This window comes from Rhea pennata, chromosome 34 (assembly GCF_028389875.1).
Source record: "Rhea pennata isolate bPtePen1 chromosome 34, bPtePen1.pri, whole genome shotgun sequence".
NCBI lineage: Eukaryota > Metazoa > Chordata > Aves > Rheiformes > Rheidae > Rhea > Rhea pennata.
Genome location: NC_084696.1, coordinates 265,163 through 288,220, shown reverse-complemented (window position 1 = coordinate 288,220; position 23,058 = coordinate 265,163). Strand labels below are relative to the sequence as shown.

Below are 23,058 nucleotides of genomic sequence, written 5' to 3'. Positions count from 1 at the left end.
GAGCGCGCAGGGCGCCTGCGCGCCGCTTCGGCGCGGGGAGGGGGGAAGGAGAAGGCGGAAGTTCCGCGCATGCGCGGGGAGGAAAGGGAGGGGGGTGGAGGAGGGGCTCAGGCAGCTGGGTCCTGCTCCCTGGGGGGGGGGGGGGGACCCGAACGCCTGGGCCCTTCTTGGGTGGGGGGAGGGCCTGGACGCCTGGGGTCTTTGTGGGGGGTGGGAGGAATGACTCAGACGCCTGGGCTCTTCTTTAGTGCGTTGGGAGGGGGGTGACCCGGACACCTGGGCCCTTTTCTAGTTTGTTGGGGGAGGGGGGAACCCGGACGCCTGGGCCCTTTTCTAGTGTGTTGGGGGAGGGGTGACCCGGATGCCTGGGCCCTTGTTTGGTATGTTGGGGGGGGGGGGGGGGGGACCCGGATGCCTGGGCCCTTTTCTAGATCGCTGGAGGGGGAACCTGGACACCTAGGCTCTTCTTTACTGTGTTGGGGGTGGGGGGTGGACCCGGACGCCTGGGCCCTTTTCTAGTGTGTCGGGGATGGGTGGGGGGGACCCAGATGCCTGGGTCCTTCTTTAGGATGTTGGGGGGGGGGGCAGACACCAGGGTCCCTCTGCCCCGCTTTTTTAGGGGGGAGGGGGCCTGGACACCTGGCTCCTAACTCTGTTCCCCCCCCCCAACGTTGATTCAACCTCGTTCCTATTAAATAGATATTAAGTAACATCAGCAGCATCATGTGAAATCGTCACCTCCATCTCTCCCATTTCAGCTGCGCCACGAGTGTTCTTTTTTTCCGTCAAAACGGAAAATTCCGTGGTTTGCGCATGGGCGAATCCCTATTTTGACGTTCTTTTGCACCCAAAGTGGGCCGCAAACCTGCGCTGCGTCATCCCGCGCCGAGCTCGCCGCTTTCCAACTGCTCTTTTTTGGTGCTTTATTTTCCTCCTTTCTTTGTTCAAATTGAGGGATTTTCCCCTAGCCAGTGCAACCTCCCAGCTGCACTTTAAAGCTTCAAAACCCAATTAAATCCCTTGGGAGAAGGGCAAGGCCAGGCAGAAGGCATGTTTTGGGTGGGAAGAGTGGCAGATTGGGTGAATTCCCCCTGCCCTGACTCAGTGAGGATTTTGGGGAGGGGTTTGAGGTTGTAGAGGAGTGTCTCTGCACCCGGGACGTTTTAATTAATTAATATTAAACTGTGCCTTCATGAACGTAATTTGTCATTAACAGTGCTAATGAGCCTGAGTACATGCCCTGGGGTCTCTTTTAGTCATTTTAAACCCAACTCCTTTATTAAAAAGAGGATTCAAAGTTAGCCAGGGACATGAGCAAACCCTCGGGGTGCAACGCGGGCTCGGCCTCAAAATTAGCCCAGTTTTGGGTTTATCAGCCCAAGGACCCCTTTTGCCCCAGGTTCACTTACCCGATGGCCAGTCTTCCCAGCACTCAGGGGTAAATATCATCAAAAGGAGGTCAGAGGTGCCCCCTAGGGATCTTTTTTTCTCAAAAAAAAAAAAAAAAAAAAAAAAAAGTAGGTTTTTTTCGAGCAGACAAACAGTCACTTTGTGGAAGGTTTCTTTGCTCTGGTTTCCACAGCCTCTCTACCTCATTGAGATGAGGGCTGGCTTGAGTGACCTGGCCTGAATTTTTGGGAAAAAAACCCAATAACAACAAGAAATATCCCTCCTGCACCCATCCACCATCCCTTCCCCAAATTTATAATCCTACCGGCAGTGTTATCCTGAGCGCAAAGCAGGTGGAGGGTGTAACGCCATGATTTCCCCCTTTTTTTTCAAAATTTCCTCACAGCCTCTGGTGAAATTTGCCTCGGGGAGGAAATATTCGTGGGAGGCATTGCTCGTGGGCTGTGGTTTGGCTGGATGAGGCAGAAACTGGGGTGAAAAATTGCTTATCTGGGGCCTCGCAGGGAGGCAAAGATGGGGGGAATCGCCTCAGGGGAGAAGCGCCCGCTTCCAAAATGGCGGCCTACGCGCTTTTCCAAAATGGCGGCGCTCTGCCCGCTTCCAAAATGGTGGCCGCTTGCCCTCTTACAAAATGTCGGCTCTGCCCCTTTCCAAAATGGCGCCGCCGCCTTCAGCCGGAGCAAAAGTGGGGGGCGAGGGATGGGAGACGCCTTCAGATTCCCTGGGGAATCTTAAATCAAAGCTGTTTTTAAAAATCACCCTTCGATAATAAAATAAAGCAAAATCGGGGCACCTAGGTGGCCTTTCCCTGCCCCTGCTGCCTATGGGGGGGGGATATCACGGCTTCAGCGCACCCCGCCATGGCCTGTCCCCCAAATTTCGGGATTTCGGGTTACCTACGAGCGGGATTTATTTTCCGTGGATCAATCCGGTGGCTTTTTACACCCCTTGGCAGACTCTCCCCTCCTCTCTGTTTAAAACCAATTTTTAAAATGACCTTTTCCCAAAATTCTCCCCTTTCACCCATTTTTTGAGGTGTCGCCACCCTCTGCTGCCCCCCGAAATTCGCCTTGCTCCTCTCCCGCCTCCTGCTGTCTCCACGGGGGCAACGAGAATCCCCCTTCCCCAAAACCCTTCCCCGTGGCGGGCCGGGACTCCCGATAAATCAGCTCAATTTTGCCCAATTCAGTCATTTTTTTTGAGGGGAAAAAATTCCCTCTGTGGTGATCTTTTTACCCCAAATTTGCCTTTTTTTCCTGCTTCCTTTTGGCTCGAGGCTGGTGGAGCTGTTGCCACCAGAGGGCCCCAGGAATAATTCGGTGTTTTTTCCCCCAGTCTCTCCCTTTTTACAATATATATGTGTATATATATATATAAAATATATATATTTATATGTATATATTTTTATATTTATTTTATCCCTTTCCCATCCTTTCCCTCTTTCCATCCTTTTCCCCCTTTTTTCCTTTCTCATCCTTTCCCCCTTTTCCATCCTTTTTCATCCTTTTTCCATCCCTTTTTCCTTTCCCATCCATTTCCCTTCCCCTTTCCTTCTCCATCCTTCCTTCCTTGCTCCTCCCGTTCTTCGCAGCTCTTTTCCCGGCAGAAGACCCCTCTTTCCCCCACTCAAGATTTCTCATCATCTTTCTGACGGCACCGACATCCGTAATTCCCCCGGGATTTTTTCGCCTCGGATGGGTTTTATTTCCAGACTGCCCGCACACATCGAGCCCTTTTATAGCGGGCCAGAAAATCAGCAAAACAGGCTGAATCCCAGAAAAAAAACAATAATAATAATAATAAAAAACTTGCCACGTGCCCCAAATCTCCCGACAATTCCCCTCCAGACCCTCCTCCTGCTGCGTCCTCCTCTCCCACCCCTGCAGCTGCGACTGCAGAAATCCCCGCGGCCAGCTCCCGCTTACGGATTAAAAAAAGTATATTTAAAATGATTTTTTGGAGAGGAAAAAAAAAAAAAAACAGCTGACTTGGCTTCTTCCAGCTGGAAAAGCTGGTTTCCCCCCCCTTTTTTAAGGAACTCCTTGGCACGCTTGAGATTTGCAGAGCCTCGGGGTTGCGTTGAGAAATAGCGGAGCAATCTGTGCTTTCTAAGAGTGGGGAGAAAGGTATACGTGTGTGTGTGTGTATATATTGTATATATATATATTTTTATTTTTATTTCTTTATTTTTTTCCCAGTGGAAAAAGGATGGAGCTGCTCGACCTGCGGCAGCGGGCCCTGCGCAGGAGCTACGAGACGCTTATTCCCGCGTTATTCCGAGTTTTGGCATCCGTCTCTCCTTCCCCTTTCCCAAAGCATCAGGAAGAAAATTTGGGATGGGCAGTGATTCCCTGTGCCGCAGGAATCACCTGGCACAGATGAGTCCCAGATGCGACCACGGGGCAGAGCCGGGGCTCAGCTCTTGGAGGTCCTCGGAGCCATCGCGGCCAGGAGGGGACACGCTCCTGACCGGCGCTTTTGGGGGAAGAAAACTGGGATTTGGTGAAGAATGCAGCCATGTGCAGCTGCGAAAGAGGGGGGAAATATCCCCATTCTGGTTCCCCCCCGGGGAGCCGAGGGCATCCTCAAGCCAGAAAAAGTCATCTTTTTTTTAATATATATATATTTTTTTTTAGGAAATGATGTCTTCTTTCCAGGGGGCAATTCCCTACTTTTGCTCAGCCTTTTCCCGAGTGCGGCAGCGGCACGTGGGAAGCGGCTCAGTGCAGAGCCCGGTGGCTCTGGCCCCCCAGAAAGCCCTTTCTGCGGTGTCCGCTTGCTCGTTGCTGGACATCCGGAAGGATATATCCCACTCCGACCTGGCCACCGTGGGGACGCTGGGTTGCGGTGCGGGAACCCGCTCAATCCACCGTGGGAACGTCAGATCCCACTGCGGGAACCTGCTCGATCCACCGTGGGAATGCCAGATCCTGGCATGGGAACCCGGCCGCTGCGGGAACGCTGGATCCCACCATGGGAACCCGCTCAATCCACCGTGGGAATGTCAGATCTCGGCACGGGAACCTGGCCGCTGCGGGAACGCTGGATCCCGCCACAGGAACCCGCTCAATCCACCGTGGGAACGTCAGATCCCGGTGTGGGAACTCGCTCAATCCACCACGGGAATGCCAGATCCTACCGTGGGAACCTGCTCGATCCACTGTGGGAACGTCAGATCCTGGCACGGGAACCTGGCCACTGCGGGAACGCTGGATCCTGGCATGGGAACCCACTCAATCCACTGTGGGAATGCCAGATCCTGGCACGGAAAACTGCTCAATCCACTGTGGGAATGCCAGATCCCGGCATGGGAACCTGCTCAATCCACTGTGGGAATGCCAGATCCCAGCACGGGAACCTGGCCGCTGCGTGAATGCTGGATCCTGGCATGGGAACCCGCTCAATCCACTGCGGGAATGCCAGATCCTGGCACGGGAACCTGGACGCTGTGGGAACGCTGGATCCTGGCACGGGAACCAGCTCAATCCACCACGGGAACGCCAGATCTCGGCATGGGAACCCGGCCGCTGCGGGAACGCTGGATCCTGGCATGGGAACCTGCTCAATCCACTGTGGGAATGCCAGATCCCGGCATGGGAACCTGGCCGCTGTGGGAACGCTGGATCCTGGCATGGGAACCCACTCAATCCACTGTGGGAACGCCAGATCTCGGCATGGGAACCCGGCCGCTGCGGGAACGCTGGATCCTGGCACGGGAACCAGCTCAATCCACCATGGGAACACCAGATCCCGGCGTGGGAGCCTGCTCAATCCACTGTGGGAACGCCAGATCCTGGCACAGGAACCCGGCCGCTGCGGGAACGCTGGATCCTGGCGTGGGAACCTGCTCAATCCACCGTGGGAATGCCAGATCCCGGCGCGGGAACCAGCTCAATCCAGCCTCCAGAAGGCCCTTCCCAGGGTGTCCACTCGCTCGCTGCTGTACATCCGGAAGGATAAATCCCACTCCGGTGCGGTGGCGAGTGTCACTCGCTGTTTCCTCGGCTTTCCCAGCTCCTCGACCCCGATTTTCCCCGCGGCACCGCTCCTTTGCGGCCCTCCCTCCGCCCGCAGCGGGCTGCCGGCGTCTCGTCCCGCCGCTCCGGCTTTTCAGGGCTCAGCGCCGGCGGCTCCGGGCGCCGGCGGGACTCGGCGGTGGCCGCGGCGGTGCTTGGCGAGGTGCGAGTCCTGGCTGAAGCTCTCGCCGCACTCGGGGCACTCGTAGGGCTTCTCGCCCGTGTGCACCCGCCGGTGCCGCTCCAGGTGGGACGCCCAAGGGAAACGCTTCCCGCAGTCGGCGCAGCCGAAGGGCCGTTCCCGCGCCCGCCCCGCGCTCGCCTCCGTTCCCGCCCGGTCCCCGCGGCGCCCGGGTGGCACCGCTCGCCGCCCCTTCGATCCCACCGGGCTCTTTTCCCTCTCCGCCGCACGTGCTTTGAGCTCCTCGTGGCTCTCCTTGGCTGCTCCTTCCTCCTCCTCCTCCTCTTTTCCACGCACCAGCCTGTGCGCTGCTGGAGCAAAAGGAAAAAAGAGGGGAAAAAAAAATGTGGGGGAGAAACTGCAGCCACGGACGGGTCGTTCCCGCAGCAGGCAGCATTTGGGATGCGGCCACAGGATTCTCATGGGAAACCAGTTTCCCACGGGGAGGGGGAAGAAAGAAGCAGCAGCGACGAAGCAGGAGAGGCCCCGTCCCAGTTCGCACTGGGAACGGGCATGGCGCTGGCCCGGCCGCGGGGAGAGGCGGGATTCCCCCCCCCCATCATCGCCCCTGGATCTCCCCCGCGGCGCAAAGTTTTGTTGCTTAAAAGCTGTGTCCCCCCCTAAAACATGCCAAAACCCACCCCCATATTTCTGCCCTTTTCCAGAAATATATTGGAAATGCGGCTCCTGGCCCCGGTCTGAGGTTCGCAGCCTCCAGCATTTGCCCAAAATGGCAATAAAACCCTCCCCATGGAATTTCCCCCCCAAATATATATATATATATATATAGATATAGATATAGATATATAGATATATATTTTTACCAAGGGACATCAGCGTTTCGTAGCTCTCTTGCATCACATCCCGGTACAGGGCTTCCTGCTGCGACTCCAGCATCGCTCCCGGCTCCATGGAAAGGAGAAGGAGAATCAAGATTTTTCCCTCCGAGCTCCTCAAAACCTTCGGCCGGGAAGAGAAATCCCTGCGGTTAGCAGGGAAAACTCGGCGGGCGCCGCTTCTCGCGGTACGGGACCCCTTTCCTGGGAGGAATCCCCCCTCCCTGGCCTTTTCCCAGGCTCGGGACCCCTTCCCACAGCCCACGGGGCTGCCAAGCCTCCCCGGCTTTGCTCCGGAAACCCAAATCCCGTATCCGGGAGCGAGGAACGGGCTCCCCGGCAGCAGCGTTTCCCCAGGGCCCTCTAGAGGCAAAACAATCTTTTTTTTTTTTTCCCTCCCTCATCCCAATCTTCCCGGTCTGTCGGGTGCTCGGGCAAAATCCGGGCATCCTCCAAGCAGCCGATCGTTTTTTTTTTTTTTTTTTTCCACCTGGAAAAGAAACCGTAAAGCGAGAGGATTTGCTCTAGGAAGTGAGGGGTCCGGAGGGGAAATAAAATGAGCGTTTGCATTCGGGAGCCGAAGGAGCTGCTGGAAAAAGGGCTCCGAAGGATGCACGTTGCTGGATGATTCCTCTGGGATGAATTTGCGGAGAATAAGGTGCGGGGGGAGGAAGCCGCCGTGCCCACGCGCATCCCTGCTGCGACGGCTTCGGTCCCTGCTCCCACGGCTGGGCGGAACCGCTGGTTTCTGCCCCCAAACCCGGGCTCCGGAGTGAGGCGGGTGGGAAGGAAGAAAATCGGAAGCCGAATTCCCTTTCTCCTCGTTGCCGAGGGGGGAAAGCAAGGGGGGAGGATGTCAAGGCGAGGAAAACGTGGCTCCGCGAACAGCGGGATAAATCAGCGCGAAAGGGAACGGAAGAGCAGCCTGGATTTCTGCCTCGGAAAAAACCCCGGAGACTGGAAGCCGCAGGGATGATTTTCCCCATGGTGGGTGCCTGCCGAATCCCTCTCCGGCTGGGAAAGATTGGGGAAGGGGAGGAGCAGAGAAGCTGCTTTAATTTGCTTTGGAAAGAACCCCAAAAGCTGGGAAACTAGCCCCAAACTCTGCCCTCCCTACGTTTAGCTCCCGCCTCCCCGCTGTAGGAGGGAACCGAGCCGACTTCTTCCCGCGACCTCGGCCCGCGGGAGGTGGATCCGCATCCTCGGGATCCGGGAGTGGATCCGCGTCCTCGGGATCCGGGAGCGTTGCAGCTCGGCCGGCTATGGGAGGACACAGGAAGGGGCTGGATCAGCTGGATGCCGAAGGCGGAGGGGAGGCAGGGGGGGGAAAGAAGGAGACTCCGGAGCGATCCCGCACGTGCTCCGGGGAAGAGCCTGCCGGCGGGTCCTGGGAGCCCCCTGCCCAGGCTCCATCCAGGGGCTGCTGCCACGTGGCCCCGGCTCTGCCTGGGCCAAAGCTGGAGCCAGGAACTCCAGGTGATGGGCACTGGGAGGGAGGGAGAGACCCAGAGGAGCAGGTTCCTGGGCCTCCCAATCCAGCCCCAGTCCCTAGACTGGGACCAGGACACGGAGCTGGGACACCAGTCCCTGTCCCATCTCCACGCATGGAGGGATGTTGCCCTTGGGAGTGGGGAGACCCCACTCTTTCCTGGTGACCTACTCGGCAAACCTCCTCCCAGGAAGGTGGAGAAGGTCCCACAAGGCAAAGCCCAAACGGGACGGGGCCACCTGAGCCCCGTCTGGTGGCCCGAGGTGGGAAAAAAATGCCCTGGGAACGAAGCGGGCGGCTCCTTCCTCCGCACGGATGCCCACTGCCTGGGCTTGGCCAGGGCCGAGGCTTATCCCGGCTCTTCCCCTGGGAATCCACCTCTTTCTCCGCCTACAGACTCCGGCAGAGCATCCCCGTGACTGCGGAGAGGGACGCGGAGGGGAATGGCCGCGGCGGAGGGGCCGCAGGTGAGCGACGGGGATCCGCGGGGCTGTCCGAGCTCGGTATTGCCTTCCCGCAGCTCTGTTCTCTTCCTTCTTGCTGAGCTCACCCAGCTGCTCTCCAAACCCACGTGAGCCTTCAGCAGCCACGGGGTCCCGTGGCCGGGATTTCCACGGCCGAGCTACCCGCCGAGGGGAGGGATACTTCAGTTTGTCGTTAACCAGCTTCCTACCAGTCTTCCTAAATGTCCCCGACAAGTCTTGGCATTAAAAGAGGTGGTGGACACTCATCCCTTACTCACCTTCTCCATGGGAATCTTCTCGTGGTCCTGCAGGCCTCTATTTTCCAAGCCAGAAGCCCTTGCATGTTTGGTTGTCCTGTGCAGAAGGACCTTGACATCTCTGATCATTGCTGGCATCTTCTTCTGTTCTCCTTCAGCTCTGCCAAAGTTTGCCCCAGCTCCTCTCCCCGCTGCTTTGGGCTGAGCCGTGGTGGCGGGATCTGAGCTGGGAAATCCTTGTTGTTTCAGCATCCGGTGACCTTCAAGGAGGTGGCTTGGTATCCCAGCCAACGGGCTTTGTACCGGGAAGCCATGCAGGAGACCACCGGAGACCACCTCTCTCCAGGTAAGGATGCACCTTCCCTCCTCTGTGGGATGTGGGGGTGGGTGGGCATGGGGGGGTTCTCCTCCGGTCTTTGGAGATGAACGAGACTCTCCCTGTTGCCTCTGGCAATTGTGCTTCCTCCTATGGGACCCATATCAAGGACCCTCCACCCCCACCTTCTTCTGAGGAGAGGACACTCCACCATATCAGGCTGATGGTCCATTCGGCCCCATACTCCACCCAACACTGGTGGAAGGAGATGCTGTGCAAGGAGAGACACCTTTCTTAGCTGTGTCCAGATCCTTCCTCCAGCAGAATCCCCAAATCTTGTAGCAGCTCTCCAAAGGCAACCTGACCTCTGCTCTGTCTCAGGAACAGGCTCTCCCAGCCCCCAACTCGATAGGACCTGCTCTGGGCTGCAGCTAGAGGAGGAGACAGGAGCTCCAGATCCTCAGGACCTGAGCACAAGACACACCTCCAGCAGCTCAGGTGAGGAACTGCCTTAAACAGCCCAGAAAGCATCTAGGAGAAAAAGGAAACTCCTACTCTGGCCTTGAGACATCCACCCTGAGCTCTGTCTTCTGACCTAGGAGGGAGTTTCCCAAAGGGCACCCAGTCCCTTGGGAGACGTTGCTGTCCGGCTTCACTGGTGGAGCCGCTTTTCTTCCCCAGCACAGGGCACGAGTCCTGTCTCCATCCCTCTCTCCTCTGTAGGTGATGGGAAGATGAGCGCGACGTGGGACAGCCCTGCACAGGTGGCCTCGGACGATGGGGCGTGCAGAAAGGACATCTGCCAGTACCATGAGCCAGCAAACATCTGTCAGAGCTTCCAAGAGAAAGACCGAGAGGAGATCCAGGCTTGTCCTGGGAGGGAAACTCCAGGGAAGTGCAGGGAATTGCTGCTCCCGCACAGCCTTCACCCCAGGGAAAGACCCATCCATCACCCAGCCAGCGAGAAAAGCTTCCTCGCCCGGAGACGGGGGACTCAACACTCCCACCCCTGCTCCGACGGTGGGAAAAGCTTTGGGGTCTTCTCTAACTTGCTCCGTCACCAGCGGAGTCATGGCGGGGACAAGCCCTACAAATGCCCGGACTGCGGGAAGGGTTTCGGGCACAGCTCGGCGTTGGTGACCCACCGGCGCATCCACACCGGCGAGAAGCCGTACCAGTGCCCCGACTGCGGCAAGAGCTTCAACGTGGTGTCCAACCTGGTGCGTCACCAGCGAAGCCACACCGGCGAGAAGCCCTACAAGTGCCCCGACTGCGGCCGGCGCTGCAGCCAGCGGTCCCACCTGGTGACCCACCGGCGCCTGCACACGGGCGAACGCCCCTACCTGTGCCGGGAGTGCGGGAAGAGCTTCAACGTCAGCTCCGACCTCATCAAGCACCGGCGCGTCCACACCGGCGAGAAGCCCTACGAGTGCTCGGACTGCGGCAAGCGCTTCAGCGGCAGCTCCAACCTCCTCGCCCACCAGCGGCTGCACAGCGGCGAGCGGCCCTACACCTGCTCCGAGTGCGGCAAGGGCTTCACCATCAGCTCCAAGCTCATCGCCCACCAGCGGACGCACAGCGGCGAGCGGCCCTACAGCTGCGCCGACTGCGGCAAGGGCTTCAGCGACCGTCCCCACCTCGTCCGGCACCGCAGCGCCGGGCGGCGCGAGAAGCGCTACAAGTGCTCCGAGTGCGGCAAGGGCTTCACCACCAGCTCCTACCTCCTGACCCACCAGCGCAGCCACACCGGCGAGACCCCCTTTTTGTGCGGGGTGTGCGGCAAGAGTTTCGCGGTGGTCTCCAACCTGGCGCGCCACCGGCGCGTTCACACCGGCGAGAAGCCCTTCCGGTGCGGGGAGTGCGGGCGGCAGTACAGCCAGAGGGCTCATCTCACCACCCATCAGCGGGTCCACACCGGCGAGCGGCCCTACGTCTGCGCGGACTGCGGGAAGGGCTTCAACGTCAACTCGTCCCTCACCAAGCACCGCCGGGTGCACACCGGGGAGAAACCCTACCGCTGCCCCGAGTGCGGGAAGAGCTTCAGCCAGAGCTCCAACGTCATCACGCACCGACGGCTCCATCACGGCCACGGCGCCAGCCGGCACCCCCTGCGCGTGGACAGCCCCCGGGAGTGAGTGCCCGCGGCACAGCCCCGGCCCTACGGAGCATCGGGAGCAAGCTGCCTCCCCTGCCACCTCTCGCTGTTTGGCCCCATCCGGGTCTGCTGGAGAGCTGGGTCCGCTTTAACTACTCCTAAGTATCTGCAAGGCAGATGTCTCCATCCGAGTGAGCTTTCCCATCACTTCTCCCTGTTGCCCCAGCATCTGTGGTCCGGAATGGCCAGCTGCAGAGCTCTAACTCCAAGATTGAGGTGACACCATGGAAAGGCCCGTTTTTCTTTGCTGACAGCGGAGAGAGTCAAACGAGAAGGTTCAGACGCAGGGGTTCTGGGCAGCGTGTATCTCAAGTGCAACGAAACCAAATCCAGCTTGTGTCCAAGGTCTCCTCCATCCAGACGGAGGAATAAACCAGCTCTTTCCATGACCGGCTCCAGCTCCTACCCTTTGAGGAGGGGTAACATGCTCCTTCGCTGTGTTGGTGATGCCTGCAGATCCTTGTCCATCCAAGGTGTCTTCTCCAGAGGCTGGAGAGCAAGCCAGGCTCTGGATACCTTGGCACAGGTGGGAGGGGGAAGGAAAGAACTGTATATCAGGGAGAGTGTGCAGACCGAAGGACAGGGCCCATGCCTAGAGGGAGATTTCCCCTAAACCAAGCCAGCACTGGTGGAAACCACCAGCTCTTGGCCCGGTTCCTCCTGCCCTGCCAGAAGAGAGGGAAAATATCCGTCATTCCTCCCAGCCAGATTAGGACAGGGCTCCTCCTGCTGCCACCCTCGCCAACATGGCAACCAAAGAAATGACCTTTTCCCCTCTGTGCTCCAAACTCTTCTCCTTCTCCAAGACCAGGTGTCCAAGGGCTGTTTCCTCTCCCACCTGCCATTCTCCTCCCTCTAGCAATCTGCTAGTAGTGATAAGAGTTTCGGGAGTAAAAGGTGGTGTGATAAATAGTGGGAGTGATCAGTGCGTGCATTTGCACCCATGAGGAACCCTGCAGCCCCTCTCCACCTCCAGGCTGGGGCAGGAGGAAGCCCCTGGGTCCGAAGCTGCGTGGAGCCCACCAAGGTGGGCACCATCTCACCATCCCACGTCCCATCTCCTGTGGATCCCACGGGCTTGGGGGAATTTCTGAGCTAGAGGGATAAACCCCCCCAGGATGGTGGTGGTGGTGGGTCATTCATCCTTCTGCAGGTGGGCCCAAAGCGTTGGCTTTGTTGGCCAAATGGGCACCGAAAGGGACAAACCAGGAATCCCCTGGGGCAACAGGAGCAACTGAATTAGGAATGAGGGAAACATTATCCCATCGTCAGAGGTGCGAGAGGTGCTTTGCTCCAAGGCCCTGGGGCGGAGGGGTGTGATCATTACGGGACAACAGAAATAACACAGAAAACCTAAGTTTGGTTGAGAGCGTTTGTAGCTCCTCCTCTGTGAATAATAATAATAAAAAAAAAATCTATGCTAATAAAATAATCGAAGTTCCTAAACTGTCTTTAATCTGCTGTTGAAATCGGTGTGGTGCAGTGAGTCTAACGAGGACGCAAGATCCTAGATGCTTTGGCCAGCTCGGAGGCGGATCAGAGAGTAACGGCGATGACGTCATGGATTAGGTCCGTCACCGGAGGCGACGTCCGGCCCGTAAATCCTCAAAAAAAAAAAAAAAAAAAAAAATCAAGAAACCCGACTGCAACCAAAACGCTTCAAAATCCGAAATTTTGAAAGCTCGAAAACGAGGTGAAGACGCCCAGATCCGTCCCGCCCGCCGGCCACGACATGGCCGACTATGACGCGGCCAATTATGACGCGGCGGGTCCGCCCCCTCGCGCCATTGTGACGCGCCGCGGGGGCGGTGCTCCCTCCGGCCAATGGCGGGGCTCCGAGCGAGCGCCTCATTTGCATGTTTAATGGTATAAAGGGTGAAGCGGGTCCCCCGGGGGGCGGCTGCAGGCGCGAAGGGGTCGGAGCTGAGCCGGGGACGAGAGAAATGGCTCCGGCCGGGAAAGGCAAGAGGAGGACGCCAGGCCGGTGGAGAAGCCAGCGGAGGTCGTTGCCGGCCAAGCAGAGGAGACATCAAGGGCAACGGAAGCCGCGGCAGGCGGCGAGGAGCGGGAGCCGGCGGGGCTCCCCCAAAACGCGCGGCGCCGGCGGGCCCGACGCGGCCAAGCGTTGCCTGTCCGCCAAAGCCAAGGACCTCATGATCAGCATCGTGAACGACATCTACAAGCAGGTGTCGGCCGAGGCGGAGGCGCGCCGGAGCCGGAGCCGCCGACCCGCCGTCGGCCCCTCGCAAACGCGGGCGGCCCCGCAGAGCGCCGTGCCCGAGCCGCGGGCCTGCCAGCCGCCCGCCCCCGTCGCCGAGGCGTCCCAGTGAGGAGCCTCCATCCCCTCTCCACCGGCCCGGCCCGGCTCCAGCCCGGAGGTGACACCTGGGCAAGGACGGGGAGGAGGAAAAAGGAGCAAAGCCCCGGGTCCGACGGGACCTCCGGCTGCCTCCGAAATGCCCGCGCAGCCCTCGCTTTGAGTAACGAGAGATACCTTCATATTGAAAAAACAAACCCCCCCCATCACGAGATTTTGTTTGCCACGACCGACACGGATGCCACCGCAAAAGCAGCAGGGAAACACCCGCCTCGAGAAGACCAGGCTTGTCAGCACCGAACGCCCAGCGTTGCCTCCACCAGAAAGAAAAAAAAAAATATATATATATAAAAAAACAGGCATCCAAAATGTTTCCACGGCAATAAAATGACAGAAAGTGGCAGAAATCGTGAAATAAATACAATTAAAGGAAAAAAGCCTAAGGTAAAGGAACTAGATTCTCTTGGCATCGCAATAAAAGTGGAAGGTAGCTGCAGTTCTGCTCTTGGTGCCTTTCTTCCGGCTTGGGAGGGAAAAGGTGGGGGGTGCAGAGCTTTTTGGCATGAATTCCCGAAAGGGAAGCGTGAAAAATTAGAAAAATTAAAGATCTTTAGGTCAACCAGAGGGGTGGACAGACTGACTGAGGTCCCGGAGACCCTCCAGAGCTGGGACGAGGGTCTCCCATCGCTGTACGGTGCTCGGACCAGGCTCTGCAGAGGACCAAAATCACACGTTCGGCGTCTGGGAGCTGCTCAGACGCACGGACGCTGTCCGCGTCCTTGGAGACCCATCGAGGTCATTGGGTTTTGCCCCAGAGCGTGTGGGGAGATCCAGAAAACGCTGGTCTCTGGTGTGGTGCCCACCTCCCCGCTGTCCCCACAGCCCTGAGTCTCCACAACGTCCCACTCAACCCCCCCCAAAACACAAATTTCAGCGTCCTCTCCCCAAAAAAGAGAACAGCTCGGTGGCAGGGAACATCCTTTATCTCTCCTACTCAGTACCGTGCCGAGACATGGGACGTCTCAGAGGCAAGTGCCCTCTTTCCCACCGTGGCAAATCCCCCTCCAAGCAGGTCTCCAACCTCCCCAAATGTTTGGTGGGGCCCGAGACACGGTCGGTTTTCTCCCGGTGGGGAGAAGCCTCCTCCTGCAGGTGCCGAGATACTACGGCGGCGCGGAGGGTCTCCTAGCAGTTGAAGGTGTACTTTGGTGGTCTCCTTCACTTTGGCGGTCTCCTTCACTTTGGCGGTCTCCTTCACTTTGGCGGTCTCCTTCACTTTGGTGGTCTCCTTCACTTTGGTGGTCTCCTTCACTTTGGCGGTCTCCTTCACTTTGGTGGTGGCTCGTGTTTCGCGTGGGCAGGGTGCTGAAGACGTTCCCCTCCGAGAGCTGCCCTCCGAATCACCTCCTGCGCCGAGACGCGCTGTTTGGAAGCTGGGGTGCTGGTAGGACGCCAGTTTTGGTGGTCGTCTATATGGGAGCGATAGTGATATCAGGCGGGTGATAAGGTCTCTGAGACTAGATTTTATTCTTTTCCTCTTTTTTCTTTCTTCTCATCCCAGGCACACGCTGAGGGAGGAGAGGGAAGAGATTCGAGGGGAGGCGAGGGGAGAGGCCGTCGTTACTCGGTCCGTCTAAGACAACCTGCTGGGGATGGTGGAGGCCACGTACACGCCGGCTTTGCCTTTCATGACCTTGTCCAGAGCCGCTTGGACCTCCGAGGTGCCGATGAAGGAGCCGCGGCGCTGGCGGCGGCGGCGGTCAGCCTCGGTGACCACCCCCTTGCAGAGGATGCACATGGAGGAGTCCATCAACCTCTTGGCCTTCGCCGACATGTTCCTGTGGCCCGGCCGCAGCCGGTTCATCAGCCTGGAGATGTACCTGCTGCAGGACCTCTTCTTCACCTCGCAGCTTAACCTCTTCAGAGCCGGTTTGCATTGCCCCGCCGGCGCCTTCTTGTGTTTCGCCGGCGCCTTGGCCCGCTGGGCTTTGGCTTTCTTCCTCCGCGGGGATTTTTCCGGCCTCTTGCCGCCTGCAGCCATGGGGTCTCCTCCGCCGAGCTGGGGGGTCTCCTCCCCGCGGAGGCGTCCGCCCGCGCTTATGTAGAGGGACGTATTCAAATGAGGGCTCGGCGGCGCGCCCGGCGATTGGCCGGCAACCACAATGCCCCTGTGACGCCAGCGCAAAATTTGCATAAAGATTATAGCCTGGAAAGGCCAGAATTAGGCCAAAAATACCTTTTATTTTATTTTATTTTATTTTATTTGACTTGGGTTTACCCAACAAAAGTCCCGATCGGCCTCTTCTCCCAAAGACCTTTCAAATTCCTGCCCGTTCCAGCCAGAGGAAGATTCAGACGCAACATGAGTTTGAGCATTCCTAGAGTTAATTATTAAACTGCTAATTACGGCCCACGAAGGGAAGTTTTGCAGCAACGCTGCTCTGAAATATGCACGGAAACTGGGAAATTTCCGGGCTTTAGGGGTTTTGTGTGGCCACGGAGAGGACGGGAGAAGCGTGGGAAAACAGCCTGCAAAGTGATGGGGGGGGAGACCCGACTTCCAAGAGCAGAATACTAAGCAAATAATCAAATTAAAAGAAATAAATTAAACAAAACAAAATAAATAGGCAAAGCTAAAATACACAAATAGGGTGGTCAGCTTTGCTACGGAAAAACAGCCGAAAGCATCGCTGCTCTGGCCTTTGCGATGGGGATTTTACCAGCATCGCGACCTTCCGCTTTTCTTCCTGTCTTCTTTTCGTTAGGGGTGAAACCCAAACTGCAGCCGGGACCATGGTGTATTTGAGGGGAGATCAGGCTGGAAGAGCAAATCCTTGTTTTATCCCGAGTGGACGCAAGAGGCCCTTTGGGATGGAGAGTGCGATGCAAGTGGAGCTGCTGCTGCAGGAGAAATTTGCTGCAGATTTGGGAAACTGAAAGAAAAATGGAAAGGAGTGAGGTTTGCACGAACTGAGGCTTGAGACAAGGGAGAAAAACTCATTTTTGCAGTGTCAGGATGGCCGAGTGGTCTAAGGCGCCAGACTCAAGGCTTTGCCTTCCTTCCCCGGGTCTTCTGGTCTCCGAATGGAGGCGTGGGTTCAAATCCCACTTCTGACACATCCCTTTTTTCCCATCTTCTAATTAAATACTGCCTCCCACCTGCCAAAAAAACCACTTTTTTAATTCCCCCTTTGCACACAGGGGATGCCCCCCCCCTTTGCAAATCCCCCTCCTCTACACACACACGCGTGCAAAAACCACGAGCGGGCCAAATAAAAAACACGAGAAAAAAAAATTCAAAAATGCAAAAGCGCGAGAAAATAATTAAAAAAACCCCCCAGAAAATAAAAGGGGAGCGGGGAGGGGGGGAAGAGCAAGCGGTTCCCGAGAGCCGCGGCGGGGTGAGCGCAGCCTCCGCGGGCGCCCCGGGGCTCTGCGCACCGCCTCCCTGGTGGTCTAGTGGTTAGGATTCGGCGCTCTCACCGCCGCGGCCCGGGTTCGATTCCCGGTCAGGGAAAGTCGCTTTTTGCAGCCCTTTTCTTTCCCGTAAGAGGGAAACTTTTTATATATATATATACGTATATATATACATATTTATGTATATTTTTTTTTCGGGCCAAATCCAGCCCTGAAAGCGCACAGCCGGCTAGGAGGGGGCTTGCAGCCCTCGTCGCTCTTCTCGCAGCCCGTCAGCACCTTTGCGGTGGATCCGGCTTTGCTCTGGCGCTGTTGCTTTAACTGCCCTCGATATCCTGTTGCTAACGGATGGCTTTAAAGAGCAGCAATCGAGGGATAATCGAGGCTGGAGGCACTTTTCCCTGCTCCGAGCAAATGCCATTGACCGCTGGATATTTAAGCATTATATAGTTAAAAGCAGGAGCAAAGAGAAAGGCCTGGAAACCCTCAGAAAACAGCCACAGCTTCTCAGTAACGAAATCCCGAGCCGCAGCCCAACTCCTCCTTGGCCCCTTCGTAGCAAAAGAAACCCACGACACCACCGAATGCTGCTAAATCTCTGCTTTATTGCAATGCCAGTTATTACTATTTCATTTCTGCAGGAAAGTACGAGGCAAACCATCTCTTCAGCTGACAGGACAGACTGTGCATGGTTTTTGGGAGGCTTTTTTTTTTTGCTTGTTTGCAACCAGTCTCCATAGTTGCACGCTTCAAACGATAGAAATTTTCTTGCTCTTTCACGTCCTCGGGCGGGTTTCTCTTCCCAGGGCTCTTCCGCACGGGCTCCTCTCCGAGGCCGGCCGGGTTTTTCTGCCCCAACGCAACGAGGGTTGACTTCCGAGGCGCCGCGGAGCGGGCGAGACGGTGCAAATTCCTCTCCTGCGGCTGGGTCGAATCGCAGCTTTTCGTCACCAATTGCGCAGGTCTTTCCAAACCAGTGGGTGTGCAGGTCTTTGCAGCAGCTGGGGTGGGATTTTTTTAAAATTTTTTTGGGGCTTTTGCTCCTCTCCCGTGTCTTTTCCTTGAGTTTTAGCTGTTCTTCAGGAAGGAGGGAGGGTTGTTTTTTTTTTTTTTTTAATTTTTCCATCTTGTTTTTAGTGCCAGTTCCTCGAGCCGGCGCTGGGCACCTGCCTCCGCCTCCGCTTGGGCATCACGTGCCGCAGGGCGGCTTGCATGTGCTCGGGGCTGATGGTGGGCCGGCGGCTCTCCTTGCGCAGGCGCTCCGCTTCCCGCGACACCCGCTTGTACAGGTCGTCCACGAAGTGGATCATGAGCCCCTTGGCCTTGCTCGACAGGAACTTGCTGTCCCGCCGGATCTGCCTGAGCGTCCGGGCGTCGATGGGCTGCGAGGAGCAGCGCCCGCGGCCCCTCCTGCCCCGCCGCCCCCCGGCGCGCTGCTTGCCCGGCGAGCGCCGGCGCTGGCTCGGCCGCTGCCGCCGCCGCCGCCGCCGCCGGAGGTGACGGTGGTGGGATCTCCTCCGGCCGCCCCGCGCCGAAGCCATCGCTCCGTTCCTGCGCCCCGCGCCGGCCCCCCTTGCCACCGCGCAAATGCCACCCCGGCGCCCCCCGGCCCTTTTATACCCCGCCGTATGCAAACGAGGGGCCGGGGCGGAGCGTCGCTATTGGCCGAGGGGGACAATGCCCCCCGCAGCGCGTCACAAAGGGGCACTCTTGCGTCACAATGGGTGTCATTGGGGGGGGGCGGGCCCACTCGTCCGGTCCCACCAATCTCACCAGCAGTGGTGGGACGTTCCTCCGAGGTGGAGGAGCTCATCCGTGCCAGTCCCACCAACCTCAGTGGTGGTGGTGGGACGTTCCTCCGAGGTGGAGGAGCTCATCCGTGCCAGTCCCACCAACCTCACTGGTGGTGGTGGGACGTTCCTCCGAGGTGGAGGAGCTCATCCGTGCCAGTCCCACCAACCTCACTGGTGGTGGTGGGACGTTCCTCCGAGGTGGAGGAGCTCATCCGTGCCAGTCCCACCAACCTCACTGGTGGTGGTGGGACGTTCCTCCAAGGTGGAGGAGCTCATCCGTGCCAGTCCCACCAGTCTCACCAGCGGTGGTGGGACGTTCCTCCAAGGTGGAGGAGCTCATCCGTGCCAGTCCCACCAACCTCACTGGTGGTGGTGGGACGTTCCTCCGAGGTGGAGGAGCTCATCCGTGCCAGTCCCACCAACCTCAGTGGTGGTGGTGGGACGTTCCTCCGAGGTGGAGGAGCTCATCCGTGCCAGTCCCACCAACCTCACTGGTGGTGGTGGGATGTTCCTCCAAGGTGGAGGAGCTCATCCGTGCCAGTCCCACCAGTCTCACCAGCGGTGGTGGGACGTTCCTCCGAGGTGGAGGAGCTCATCCGTGCCAGTCCCACCAACCTCACTGGCGGTGGTGGGACGTTCCTCCAAGGTGGAGGAGCTCATCCGTGCCAGTCCCACCAGTCTCACCGGCGGTGGTGGGATGTTCCTCCAAGGTGGAGGAGCTTGTCCGTGCCAGTCCCACCAATCTCACCGGCGGTGTTGGGACGTTCCTCCAAGGTGGAGGAGCTCGTCTGTGCCAGTCCCACCAGTGGTGGGGCGTTCTCTGAGGTGGAGGGGCTCGTCCGTGCCAGTCCCACCAACCTCACTGGCGGTGGTGGGACGTTCCTCCGAGGTGGAGGAGCTCATCCATGCCAATCCCACCAACCTCACCAGCAGTGGTGGGACGCTCTTCCAAGGTGGAGGAGCTTGTCAGTGCAAACCCCACCACAGAGGTAGGATGCTCCTCTGAGGTGGAGAAGCTCATCAGGCTTCTTGGCTGGATGAGAATTTCTCCAGGAGGAAAACAGACCCGTAGAAATTTCTCTATCCATAGACATTTCTCCACCCATTGACATTTTCCCTCCATCCAGCTGTAGAGATTAGCTCCAGCTCTGAAGCAAGAATAGGTCGCCCTTGGCTGTGGCCCATCCGGCTCCAACTGTCCCCAAGGATTCTTCACCCCTCTGGGCCCTGGTGCAAATCTTTTCCTGAATATCTAAGAAAAGTTGGGTTTTTTTTGTTTGTTTTTTTTTTTTTTTTTTGGAGGGAATAGCACCCTGTCCTCCCAAGGTTTGGCTCGCAGTTTCATAAGCGAGCCGCGTACGTGCTACGCGTGCCACGGCAGCTTTCCGCCCCGGCAAGAAACACAGAGGGGTGGAAAAAAAAAAAAATCCTTTGAAAAAGCCTCTTCCTCCCACGGCAACTGCCTGGGAACGTCGGCCGCCGCCAGCCCTCGCTGTTGCCACAGTCCGGCTGCTCCGGCGGCAGCCCAGAAACCCAATTAGCCCTGAGCAGGGAACAAACGGGCGGCATCCAACCGGCCCTGGGTTTTTCCCTCCCCGTGTTTGACATCCACCAGGTCTTCTTTTTCCTGTTTGCATGCAAATATCCTTTTTTTTTTTTTTTTTTTTTTTTTTTTTAATAACTGCTTTTCAAACAGATTGTCTATCTCCTCCTGGCATTGAGTTAAGCACAAGCAACATCCACCCAGCTCTGTTTGCTGCTCCATGGCAATAATCCTCTGCCATCTTCCTTTTACAAAAAAAAAAGCCTTTTATTTTATTTTATTTTATTTTATTTTATTTTATTTTATTTTTAAAAAGGCAAAAGCAGGTGCCAAAAGGCAGCATTTTTGATTGTGGACATTCACACTCCAGAATATCTTTTTTTTCCCTCTCTCTCTCTTTCCCTTTTCCCCCCATTTCTTGCACTTTTTGCAGCCAAGGAAAGCCGGGAGGCTTTTGCTCGTGGCGGAGGCACAGTCCCTTCCCTCGCGCTGCAAGGCGGCGGCGGGAGCCGGCTGCTTTTCCGCTGCAAGTGTTAACTAGGGTTAAAAAAGAAAAAAGAAAAAGGAAAAACATCGATCGCTCCGTGCCTCTCTCCAGCTTTTTCCCAGATTGGCAGCGCTGTGCAATCTTTTAAACTGACAAAAGAGTGGAACGGTCACCTGCAAAAAAAAGAAGGAAAAAAAACTAAAAAAAAAAAAAAAAAATCTAGCAAAAATATGTGCAAAACCCCCCGCAGCGGTGTCAGGATGGCCGAGTGGTCTAAGGCGCCAGACTCAAGGCTCTGCCTTCCTTCCCGGGGTCTTCTGGTCTCCGAATGGAGGCGTGGGTTCAAATCCCACTTCTGACACATCCCCTTTTCCCTGCGGAGCAGCCGGAGGGCTTGGGAAAAAAAAAAAAAAAAAAACCCAAAACCCCCCAAAACTCCACCCTCTCGTCGAAGCTGGAGCTGATATTTGCAGAGGTTTTTTTTGTTTGCAGTTTTGCTGCTGTTGTTTTTTAAAGCTTTAGAACAGCCAGAGCTATTTGGGGCTATAAAAATGAAACATTTTTTTTTTTCCTCTTTGGCAAACTCGCAGAGGAATTTTGGTGGTGAGGGCTGGCTGGACGGTCTCGAATCTCAAAGCAGGACCCGCTCCAAAGCAGGATCACGGAGGGAAAAATAATCCACCTCCCCCAGCCTCTCGCTGTCCATCCCGGGCTCCAGCTCGGTGGCCTCCGTCCCCACCTTGCCCCGCAATCCCGGGGCGCTCCGAGCTGCAAGCGGCGCCCGGATGCAACCGGGAGCGTTGTTGAACAAGAGCAACCCCTTTCCTCGTCCTGCCGCTTGCAATCTTCGCCGATTCAGTTGGAATTTTTGTCCCTTTTCCAAGCCCGGTGCCGCAATCGGCTTTGGGTGGGAGCTCGGGTTCCAGTAAGCTCCGCGGAAGTGCTGGACAGGAACATGGGACAAACACGTTTTGCAACGGGCAGGATGCATTGCTCACCTTGGACGAGTAAACCCTATTATTTGAGACCTATTTTCAGGTGGCTTGTTGGAATATGTGGTAATTCATACTGCAAAATAATAAAAAAAAATTATGTATGAATCAAGTGAACCGCCCTCTAACATCTCAAGGTGTCCCGGAATGACACACGTATATCCTGGTTTCGTCACGTAATTCCCAGATCTCCAAAAAGTCATTGCGCTTCATAGCAACGTTTAAAACCTCTTAATGAGCGTTTGGTGTGGAAATCTCCAGGTAGCAGGAATCGGGTGGAAACAAAATTAAAAAAAAAAAAAAAAAACCCCAAGGAAGCCTTTGATTTGGGTTTCTTTAGCATTTCAAAGAGGCAAACTGGTGGCGTTTCTCAGACGGAAAAAGGCTCCGGGGCCAAACCCTCAAAAGCAGCAAGAACCGAGACGGGGGAAAAAAAAAAAAAAAAAAAAAAAAAAGCACGAGACTTTCATTGTCTCGCCAGGGAAGTTTTACAGACGTTAAGTCATTAAGTGGCGAAAGCCGCTAAATTGGCCTCAAAGACTCAGTTCCCAGTTTTGACCCGCCGGCGGGCAAAGACGTTGCGGAAGCTGCGGCTTTGGAGGACCTGCAAGAGGCACGGCCGGGGTCAGAGACGGGGTCCAGCGATCAAACTTTTAATATCACGAGGGAAGGACTTTTTTAAACGCGAAGAACTTCCCCTCCGAAGCCTGCAAGACCGGGCTGCGGTGGAAGACGAACCGAAAGCGTTTCGAAAAAGCCGCGGGATTTTCTCCAGAACGTGGTGCTAAAAAAAAGCCCGTCGCTGTTGCGGCTTGCAAAACACTTCTGAAAAAGGCTTTTCAGGGGAAGGACCTCCATGACACGGGCAGTTTTTTCGGTCAAATCGGCAAACCGCCTCACTGAACGGCAACAGTCTTTGGGCCCAAGGCAAAGGAGAAGGCAAGAAAGGCTGAATTTGGAGGGGAGAGGAAGGTCGGAGAGCTAATCGAGGTGCCTACGCAGAGTCGAGACCAGCCGAAGGTGGGTAAGAGGTGATGTGGGCGCACCGGCTGAGGGACCTTCTCTAAGGTCATCTCATGGTGCTCTAGCAGGTCTCTCAACCACGGGGAGCTGCTCAGGGCGCAGGACGAAACCCTTGCTAGCGTTTCGATGGCTCAAGAAGCTCTTCCCTTCGTGCGGCGGGGAAACCAGGCCAAGTTATTTCCCCGCTGGGAAGCTTTCAAGCTGTCCTGGAGAGGGGTGCGGCCACCTCGTTGTATTCCCATGAACACAACAGTTTGCCGAATGCCCCGTGAACTAATGACTCACCATCAAAGCTGGAAACAGCAGTGAATTAAAACCCGAGGAACTGAGTGAATGCCAGACTTGCTTCCCCTTCTCATGAC

General features: G+C 56.7%; 3 protein-coding genes and 3 non-coding genes across 8 annotated transcripts; 4 read left to right on the top strand and 2 right to left on the bottom strand.

Annotated features, from left to right (window-relative positions):
• Nucleotides 1-3,280: 3,280 nt before the first annotated feature.
• On the bottom strand, nucleotides 3,281-7,464 carry LOC134152889 (zinc finger protein CKR1-like). Of its 2 annotated transcripts, none has more exons than XM_062598636.1 (2): nucleotides 6,432-7,464; nucleotides 3,281-5,915 (listed from the first exon to the last, which is right to left on the bottom strand). In XM_062598636.1, exons 1-2 carry the CDS (start codon nucleotides 6,517-6,519, stop codon nucleotides 5,521-5,523), a joined length of 483 nt encoding a protein of 160 aa, XP_062454620.1. In that variant the 5' UTR covers nucleotides 6,520-7,464; the 3' UTR covers nucleotides 3,281-5,520. The 2 variants fall into 2 exon arrangements, with proteins under 2 accessions (XP_062454620.1, XP_062454619.1); XM_062598635.1 differs by having other exon boundaries at nucleotides 3,282-5,918.
• A 317-nt stretch (nucleotides 7,465-7,781) lies between these two features.
• Nucleotides 7,782-12,563, top strand: LOC134152870 (zinc finger protein 436-like). Of its 2 annotated transcripts, XM_062598582.1 has the most exons (5): nucleotides 7,782-7,919; nucleotides 8,329-8,399; nucleotides 8,903-8,999; nucleotides 9,351-9,467; nucleotides 9,693-12,563. In XM_062598582.1, the coding sequence occupies exons 2-5, from the start codon at nucleotides 8,376-8,378 to the stop codon at nucleotides 11,102-11,104; spliced, it is 1,650 nt and encodes a 549-aa protein (XP_062454566.1). In that variant the 5' UTR covers nucleotides 7,782-7,919; nucleotides 8,329-8,375; the 3' UTR covers nucleotides 11,105-12,563. The 2 variants fall into 2 exon arrangements, with proteins under 2 accessions (XP_062454566.1, XP_062454568.1); XM_062598584.1 differs by lacking the exon at nucleotides 9,351-9,467.
• Nucleotides 12,564-16,451: 3,888 nt separating this feature from the next.
• On the top strand, nucleotides 16,452-16,558 carry TRNAL-CAA (transfer RNA leucine (anticodon CAA)). The gene is made up of 2 exons: nucleotides 16,452-16,489; nucleotides 16,513-16,558. It is a non-coding gene; the product is annotated as a tRNA-Leu (tRNA).
• Nucleotides 16,559-16,886: 328 nt separating this feature from the next.
• TRNAE-CUC (transfer RNA glutamic acid (anticodon CUC)) lies at nucleotides 16,887-16,958 on the top strand. Its single transcript has one exon. It is a non-coding gene; the product is annotated as a tRNA-Glu (tRNA).
• A 1,033-nt stretch (nucleotides 16,959-17,991) lies between these two features.
• LOC134152837 (histone H2B type 3-B-like) lies at nucleotides 17,992-18,399 on the bottom strand. The gene has a single exon (XM_062598527.1). It carries the CDS (start codon nucleotides 18,397-18,399, stop codon nucleotides 17,992-17,994), a length of 408 nt encoding a protein of 135 aa, XP_062454511.1.
• A 2,536-nt stretch (nucleotides 18,400-20,935) lies between these two features.
• Nucleotides 20,936-21,042, top strand: TRNAL-CAA (transfer RNA leucine (anticodon CAA)). Its single transcript has 2 exons — nucleotides 20,936-20,973; nucleotides 20,997-21,042. It is a non-coding gene; the product is annotated as a tRNA-Leu (tRNA).
• Nucleotides 21,043-23,058: the final 2,016 nt, after the last annotated feature.

What these genes read in the sequence shown, in the direction of transcription:
- LOC134152870 (XM_062598582.1), top strand. Translation starts at nt 8,376, where the DNA reads ATGGCCGCGGCGGAGGGGCCGCAG. An exon ending in CCGCGGCGGAGGGGCCGCAG is followed by an intron (nt 8,400 to 8,902) that starts GTGAGCGACGGG and finishes TTGTTGTTTCAG; the next exon opens with CATCCGGTGACCTTCAAGGA. An exon ending in ACACACCTCCAGCAGCTCAG is followed by an intron (nt 9,468 to 9,692) that starts GTGAGGAACTGC and finishes TCTCCTCTGTAG; the next exon opens with GTGATGGGAAGATGAGCGCG.
- LOC134152837 (XM_062598527.1), bottom strand. Translation starts at nt 18,399, where the DNA reads ATGGCTTCGGCGCGGGGCGGCCGGAGGAGATCCCACCACCGTCACCTC.
- LOC134152889 (XM_062598635.1), bottom strand. Translation starts at nt 6,519, where the DNA reads ATGGAGCCGGGAGCGATGCTGGAGTCGCAGCAGGAAGCCCTGTACCGG. An exon ending in CGAAACGCTGATGTCCCTTG is followed by an intron (nt 5,919 to 6,431) that starts GTAAAAATATAT and finishes CTTTTGCTCCAG; the next exon opens with CAGCGCACAGGCTGGTGCGT.